This window comes from Canis aureus, chromosome 21 (genome assembly GCF_053574225.1).
Source record: "Canis aureus isolate CA01 chromosome 21, VMU_Caureus_v.1.0, whole genome shotgun sequence".
Classification (NCBI taxonomy): domain Eukaryota; kingdom Metazoa; phylum Chordata; class Mammalia; order Carnivora; family Canidae; genus Canis; species Canis aureus.
The window spans coordinates 14,758,946-14,767,909 of NC_135631.1; the positions used below are offsets into that span (position 1 = coordinate 14,758,946).

The window sequence follows — 8,964 nt, forward strand, 5'->3', positions numbered from 1 at the left end:
TTATGACTTTTGTGGCCCTTTGCTCCTTTCGTCTTTATGAATCCTTTTCCTCCATAAATAATATGAAAAATTATATTTTATGACTGTGTTAGCATAAAGATGACTATACTCCAAGTGGGGTTTAGCTTATATTTATTTTCTCTTCATATTTTAAAAGAAATTAAACCATTTCAAGGGCTCCAAAAGTTATTGCGGGCTCTAGGCACTGTGTGTACTGTGCTTTTTAATGGGTACATTGACCCTGCCCATAATATAAGTATTCCTGAAGAATACTGACCCAGATAGGATATTGATTGCCCCAAGTTTAATCAACTAATAAAGAGAATAAATATCTGTTAATTATTACTAGATTTTTAATGTAAATACTCTAATCATAATATTCATTTATCACCAGTTTTCATTATTTGTCCCCAGAGTTTCTTCATGACATTTTTTACTTCTGAATTTCTGAGGGTATAGATTAAAGGATTCAACATAGGAGTTACTAGGGTACAAAACACAGTCACAGCTTTGTCAGCAGGGAAGGAGGTCGTGGGTCTCAGGTACAGGAATGAACAAGGTACAAAGAATAAGATGACAACAGTGACATGAGAAGCACAGGTAGACAGGGCTTTGCGACGCCCTTCAGAGCTATGAGTCCTCAGGGAGGGCAGGATGACAATGTAAGAAGCAACCAGCATAGAAAAAATGAGCAAACATAGTGATCCACTGTTGGCAGAAATCAGGGGCCCCAAAGTGTGAGTGTCTGCACACGTTAGCTCCAGGAAAGGTATTAAATCACACATAAAATGGTCAATAACATTGGGGCCACAGAATGGTAACTGGATCATGAACAAAACCTGGATCCCTCCATGAACAAAGCCTAAAATTCCAGCCATTCCTACCAAGAAACCACAGACAGGTCGGCTCATAATGGTCATGTAATGCAATGGCTTACAGATGGCTACATAGCGGTCATAAGCCATGGCAATTAATAAAATGATCTCAGCACCAGCAAAGAAATGTTCAGCAAAGAGTTGAGTCATGCAGCCATTGAAGGATATGGTGTTCCGCTCAGAGATTAAGTCAAAGATCATTTTAGGTGCTATGGAAGAAGAGTAGAAGCCATCTATGATGGACAAATAGGATAGAAAAAAGTACATGGGAGAACCCAGAGCTGGGCTGATGAAGATGGTGACCGAGATGAGTAGGTTACCTGCCAGTGTGATCAAGTAGGTGATTAAAAATACAGCAAATAAGAATTTCTGCAGTTCTGGATTCTGGGTCAGGCCCAGCAGAACAAATTCTGTTACATTGTTCATCCTTTCCATGGAGTCAGCTTGGGTTATGAGCACATGGTCCATCTGGAAAGATCATAGATTTCTTTTTTTAAAAAAAATGATATATTTATTTATATGTATTTTTTTTATTGAAGTTTGATTTGTCAACATATAGTATAGCAACCAGTGTCCATCCCATCAAGTGCCCTCCTCAGTGCCTGTCACCTGGTCACCCCATCGCCCTGCCCACCTCCCCTTCCACTTTCCCTTGTTCGTTTCCCAGGGTTTTGTCATGTTTTGTCACCCTCTCTAGTTTTTCCCACTCACTTTCCTTCCTTTCCCCTATAATCCCTTCACTATGTCTTATATTCCCTATATGAGTGAAACCACATAATGACTTTTGACTAGTATTTTTAATTCAACACGAAAATCTTCCATCACTTCTTTGGTCCTGGTGTCTGGGATTGATGGACCACACCTTCCATCACCTCTGCTTTGGAGATAGTTGTAAAAAGAGTCAAAAGGTTAAATTTCTCTTATTCACATACATACATTAAATAGTGACAATATGTCATAAACTCTAGAATAAAAGCAACGTGTTATTATGAATGTTGACTTATGATTGACTTCCAGACTCTGGCTCTGAAACCTTACAGATGGCTTTCTCTCATTGTTTTTGGGACAGATTTCATCAATGGCAATTATTTTGAAATTATATTTGCTCATTGGCATGAATATAGGTATATGACACAACATTCTTTAAAAAGTCAACTGTATATCAGATAGGAAGTGCCATCCTTACTATGTCTATACAAGCATTGTTCTTTGAGCTGTGATTCCTTTCTGTCAAACGAATGCACATACACACAGAGAGACAGAGTTGCTGATGGAGTGTTTCCCCTTCAGAATGCCAAGGAACTATATAACAGCTCTCTTAGCTGCATTCACTTGGCAGCCCTGGATGTTGTATCTGGCTAAACATGGCTATTACATACTCACTCTCCCACATCTTTACATGCAGATGTGTAAGTGATACAAAGATCCCTGAAAGTCCTCAATATTTCTTCAATGAATTATTTATTTATTTATTTATTTATTTATTTATTATTGGTGTTCAATTTGCCAACATATAGAATAACACCAAGTGCTCATCCCATCAAATGCCCCCTCATTGCCAGTCACCCAAGTCATCCCCACCCCCCGCCCACCTCCCTTTCTACCACCCCTTGTTCGTTTCCCAGAGTTAGGAGTCTCTCATGTTCTGTCTCCCTTTCTGATATTTCCCACTCATTTTTTCTCCTTTCCCATTTATTCCCTTTCACTATTTTCTATATTCCCTAAATGAATGAGACCATATAATGTTTGTCCTTCTCGGATTGACTTATTTCACTCAGCATAATACCCTCCAGTTCCATCTACGTCGAAACAAATGGTGGGTATTTGTTGTTTCTAATGGCTGAGTAATATTATCTGTGCAATTGTTCTTTCATCACATATAGAATAATGCTCTAGAATAGATAAATAATTTTAGTCAATTTTACAAATGGAATTAAATGAGTCATGAGGTTTCCCTGAATTTCCTACTATTGAGACAGAAGTACTAAGATAAATACAATTTTTTCTTTGACATAAGTTTAATCAGTTAAGATGAACTTGAAGTTTTAATTGTCAATTGGTGAAAAAATTGAACATATACAAGAATATATTCTTTTTTGAATGATCTGTGCTTGGATTTTAAATAGGGAGTACATGTTACAAATGATCATGGGATATTTTATTCCTTCTCCCCCTTTATTTCTCCTTCCCCAATCCCTGCCAAAAAATACAACCACATATTTTTTCCTCAAAACTTTCAGGGCACAGAAGTCAGCATCATGACCTCTCACCTTCAATGAAGATAAGGAAAGATATCTTTTGTTTTCCAGAAAACTCAGTCTCTTTAGTTGTTTCTTCTCTTCTCATGGCTCCTATAGGTGGCAAGTATGTGCTTAATCATTATTAATAGATTTAATTCATGAATTCTAACTTTACTGTGGCAACATGAAGGTCACGAAAAGGGGAAACAATTTCAACTTATCACATATAGAAACCTACCCAAGCAATCCACTTCTACATACATGTTAACTACAATGTTAAAAAAGTGACATTAGTGGTTCTCAACAGCATCTTGCGTTGCAGCATTATAGATTACATTTTCTACTTGTATTTTCATGTCATCATGTTCAAATTCATTTTTAGGGAAAAACATTACATTCAATTCACAGAACATAGCTATAAAAACTATATGGTGAAAATACATGGCTAAATTAAGTTGATCTGCTTATAATTTGAGGGAAAAGGTTTAGTTATTACCAACCTGGATCTAGTTGATTGTGGATTCCACTATTTTTAGACCATACCCAGTTATTTTCTTCTCCTGAGGGCATAGCTCCACAGCTGAAAATACACTCTGTGAACTAACAAGTGGGACACTGGAATTCTCTATTAGACAACTCTTCCAGTCTTGGTCATTTTAGTTTATTTTGGTTCCCATTATTAGTCTGAACTTATCCACAAAAATGAGCTTTTTATGTTAGGAAACTTCAATAGCTCTAGGATTTAATTTCTACTCACTTTCCTGGCCTTCTATGAAAGTATAAGCACATCATCAAAATACACATATTTTTTTCAGATCTCAGAACTATATTTAATCTAAAGTAAAAATAATGGGAACAAAGAAAAATCTTCAAGTCAGAAAAAGCTAGTATATGGAACTATAAAATGTATAGGTGCATTGGATCCACTTGATTGAATTTTTTTTTCAAATCCTGCAAAATTTATGTTTCCCAACAAGTTCATGAGCAGTAGGGAGAAAATTCTTTTTATTCCTGCTTTTAAACCACTAAGCTTGGAAGCAGTGTCTCCCATATAAATTTTAAGCTTGTTGGTATATCCATCTATCATCTATCTATCTATCTATCTATCTATCTATCTATCTATCTATCTATATATCATCTATCTATCTATGCTGCTTCTGTCATTTACTTAAATATCCAATAATTCTTTCTTCATTGACTTAAGAGAAGTATTTAAATAGACTTTCACTAAGTATGGGATTTGGTAATGCATTGATCTCTCAAGTCCTCAGAGGATTAGTAATTGGTCCTGTTGGAATCTTTGCTGGAAGCAACTGCTATAGTCTTTCATTTTCTCCTACTTGGCACCCAGCAGCATCATTAGGAGGCCAATTTTAGAAATGCAGTTGTGCCTTGGTTAAACAGGTATCTCTGGCTGTAGTTTAGGGTGAGATTTTGGTCAGATAACTTGGAAAGCTTCATGATAGGGCTTTGTTGATCATTTTGACATTGGTGAGCCTGGTACAGGATCGGGGGTGGTTTTAGGCATAGGTCAGAGTTCAGAGAATGGATTTCTCTCTGAAAATATGATTGTTCTAACTAATATAGTTGTCCTGAGAATAGAAATGCCAGTTTTTAAGGTTATGTGCCATGTTACCCTGGGAAACTGTGACTTTTAGTGGCTGACAAGGAGACTCAGATGGCAAAATTCTCAGCTACCAAAGATTGGGTAATTTATGAAACATATATCTATCAATTTCCTTTTGGGTGGCGTGTGTCTAGATGGAAGGGTCTCATGATTGTTGAGGGGAATATAGCTTTTCTCTTTATCTCACACAAAAGGAATTATGGAGATCTACAGTAAAGAGGAATGGTTCCACATGGTAGCTATTGAGAAAAATCATAGCTAAACATTATATATGGACATTCAGAGGTAGAGGATGGAAACACTATAGAAAGGAGGCTCCACTACAATCTTTTCTCCCTCCACTTGTGAGGGATTGAAGAGCTGGCTGAAATCCTGCACAGACTCATCTTTAAAAAAATCAACCTTTACCTTTAATGAAACTGATACAGTCCCGAATTCCAGAACCAGAATGAGAAACAGTGCCTTCAGCTCTGTCCCCAGCAATTAACATTTTGCTCACTTATGGCTGTCCCTCTCCCTTGTTTTTCTTTTAATTGTGGTAAAATACACATAATAAAATTTTTTTCCATTTTAACTATCTTTAAGTGTACAGTTAAGTGGCATTAAGTACATTCACATTGTTGTGCAAACATCTCCAACAACCATCTCTAGAACTTTTCTTTTTTCCACACTAAAAATCCATATCCTTTAAACAATCATTGCTCATTTCTCCCTTCCCCTAGATTCCGGAAAACATTTATTTCTGCTTCTATGAGTGGGACTATTTTAAATATTTCATATTAGTGGAATTATGCACTGTTTTTTCTATCATGGGCTTATTTTACTTAGAATAATTCCCACAAGTTTCATCCATATTGTCACAAAGAGAGAGTTTCCTTCCTTTTTAAGGCTGAAAAGTATTCCGTATATCTATATCATCTGTATCTATATCTTTATACTATGTTTCTTTTTTTTTTTTTAAGTCATGCATCTGTTGATGGACATTTAGGTTGTTTCCACAGCTTAGCTATTGTGAATAATGCTGAAATGAACATAGGAGTGCAAAGAATTCTTTGAGATCCTGATTTCAGTATTTTTGGATTATACCCAGAAGTGGGATTGTTGGATCATATGGTGTTTTTAATTTTTTGAGGAACCTCCATACTGTTTTCCAAAGTGACTGTACAAATTTACATTCATACCATCAGTGAACAAGCGTTCCCTTTCTCCACATTCTTACTAATACTCTCTCTTGTCTTATCGATAATGGCCATTTTAACAGATGTGAAATGACATATCATTGTGGTTTCGTTTTGTATTTCCCTGATAATTAGTAATGTTAAGCACATTTTCATTTACTTGTTGGCCATTTGCATATTTTCTTTGTGCTAATGCCTATTCAAATCTTTTGTCTATTTTTTAAAAAGCTTTTATTTTTGTTTATTCATGAGAGACATGCAGAGACATAGGCAGAGGGAGAAGCAGGCTCCTTGTGGGAAGCCTGATATGGGATTCAATCCCCAGGATCCTCGGATCATGACCTGAGCCAAAGGCAGACACTCAACCACTGAGCCACTCAAGTGTCCCTCTTTTGCTTATTTTTAAATTGGTCTATTTTTGCTATTGAGTTGTATGAGTTCTTTGTACATTTTGGATGCTAACCCCATATTAAATATATGTTTGCAAATATTTTTCCCATTTATATGTTGTCTTTTCAGTCTGTTAATTATTCCTTTGTTGTACAGAAGATTTTCAGTATGATGTAGTCCTGTTTGTCTGTTTTTGCTTTTGTTGTCTGTTCTTTTGGTGTCATATCCATGAAATTGTAGTCCATTCCCATGTGATGAAGATTTTCTGCTATGTTTTCTTCTAAGAGTTTTATAGTTTCAGACCTTACATTTTAAGTACATTTTAAGTTGATTTTTTGTGAAGGTATAAGGGTTCAATTTCGTTCTTTTGCATGTGTATATCCAGTTTTCACCAGTACCATTTGTTGAAAAAATTATTCTTTTCCCATTGTGTATTCTTGCCACCCCTGTCAAACATAGTTGACTATATGTATATGCATGGTTTTACTTGTGGGTTCTCTATTCGGTTGTATTGGTCTATATGTCTATCTTTATGCTGGTACCATACTGTTTTAATTACTATAGCTTTGTAATATAGTTTGAAATCAGGAAGTGTGATGCTTCTAGCTTTGTTCTTTCTTTTTTTTTTTTTAAATATTTTTATTTATTTATTCATGAGAGACACACACACACAGAGAGGCAGAGACACAGACAGAGGGAGAAGCAGGCTCCATGCAGGGAGCCCGACGTGGGACTTGATCTGGGGTCTCCAGGATGATGCCCTGGGCTGAAGGCAGGCGCTAAACCACTGAGCCACCCACGGATCCCCGCTTTGTTCTTTCTTAAGGTTGCTTTGACTATTTGGGGTAATTTGTAGTTCCATATGAATTTAAGGTTGTTTTTTTCTTTTTTTAAGATTTATTTATTTATTTTAGAAAGAGTGAGGGCATGAGTGAATGGAGGAAGGGGCAGAAGGAGAGGAGATCTCAAGCAGACTCCCTATTGAGATCAGACTCTGGCTTGGGGTTTGATCTCATGATCCTGAGATCATGATGTAAGCTGGAACCAAGAGTTGGATGCTCAACTTCTGAACCACCCAGGTGCCCCAGGATTGTTTTTTCATTTCTGTGAAAAATTCCATTCAGATTTTCATTGGGATTGTACTGACTCTAGATCACTTTGGATAGTATGAGTATTTTGACAGCATTGACTCTTACAATTCATGAACACAGGATGTCTTTCCATTTTTTGGCCTTTTTTTTGTTTGTTTTTACTTTCTTTCATAAATGTTTTGTCATTTTCAGTTTACAAATCTTCAAACTTTTTAGTTCATTTTATTTCTAAATTTTTAATTCTTTTTTTTGGTAACAGTAATTCTGGACTTATAAAGCAAGTTTAGAAGTGTTTTTTCCTTTTCAGATTTTTAGAAGTATTTGAGAAGAATTGGCATTTATCCTTTAAATTTTAGATTTCACCCGTGAAGCTTCTGGTGTGGGGTTTTTCTTTCTTGGGAGGTTTCTCAGTATGGATTCCATTTTCTTGCTCATTATTGTTTTTTTCAGATTTTCTATTTCTTCATGCTTCAGATTTGGTAAATTGTATATTTATATTTATATATTTCTTCCAGGTTATGCAATTTATTACCATATAATTATAATAATTTCTTATAATCCTTTTATTTCTGTGGCATGAGTCTTTCATTTCTGATATTTTCTCAGTCTAGCTAAAGTTTGTCAGTTTTGTTTTACTTTAAAAAACAACTCTTAGTTTCATTGATTTTTTATATTGTTTTTCTAGTCTATTTCATTTATTTCTGCTGTAATCTCATTCACTCCTTCCCCTGCAACTTTGGAGTTAGTTCTTTTATTTCTTTTTTCTTTTTTTTCTTTTTTGTTAGTACTTTTCTGATTTCTTAAGGTATACTCTTAGGTTACTTGAGATCTCCTTTTTAAATGTAGGTATTAATTGTTATAAATTTCTCTTCTAGTATTGCATCCCATAGGTTTTGGTGTACAGTTTAAAATTTTTGTCTTGAAATGTTTCTTTTTAAAAAATATTTTATTTATTTATTCATAAGAGACACACAGAGAGAGAGGCAGAAACACAGGCAGAGGGAGAAGCAGGCTCCATGCAGGAAGCTTGATGTGGGACTAGATCCCAGGACTCCAGGATCATGCCCTGGGACAAGGCGGGCACCAAACTGCTGAGCCACCCAGGGATCCCCTATTTTGAAATGTTTCTAATTCCCCTTTTGGTTCTTCTTTGACCCATAGATAGTACAATAATGTGTTATTTAATTTCCATGTATTTGTGATTTTTCAGTTTTCCTTCTGTTTTTGATTTCTAGTTTCATTTCATCGTGTTCAGAAAAGATACTTTGTATGATTTTAATCTTCTTAAGTTTTTCAAGACTTGTTTTGTGACCTACCATATGATCTATCTTGCATAATCTTCCATGTGCACTTGAGATGAATATATATTCCACTGCTATTGGGTGGACTGTTCTATATATGTCTGTTAGGTCCATTTGGTCAACACTGTTGTTCAAGTCCATTGTGTTCTTACTGATTTTCTGTGTATATGTTCTAACCATCATTGAAAGTGGAGTATTTAAATCTCTTACTATTATTGTGTTGTTGTCTATTTCTCCCATTAGATCCTTTAATATTTGCTTG

The 8,964-nt window shown here is 35.5% G+C and overlaps 1 protein-coding gene across 1 annotated transcript; it reads right to left on the reverse strand.

Moving 5' to 3' along the window:
* Positions 1-380: 380 nt before the first annotated feature.
* Positions 381-1,310, reverse strand: LOC144293242 (olfactory receptor 4C45-like). The gene has a single exon (XM_077864333.1). The coding sequence runs from the start codon at positions 1,308-1,310 to the stop codon at positions 381-383; it is 930 nt and encodes a 309-aa protein (XP_077720459.1).
* Positions 1,311-8,964: the final 7,654 nt, after the last annotated feature.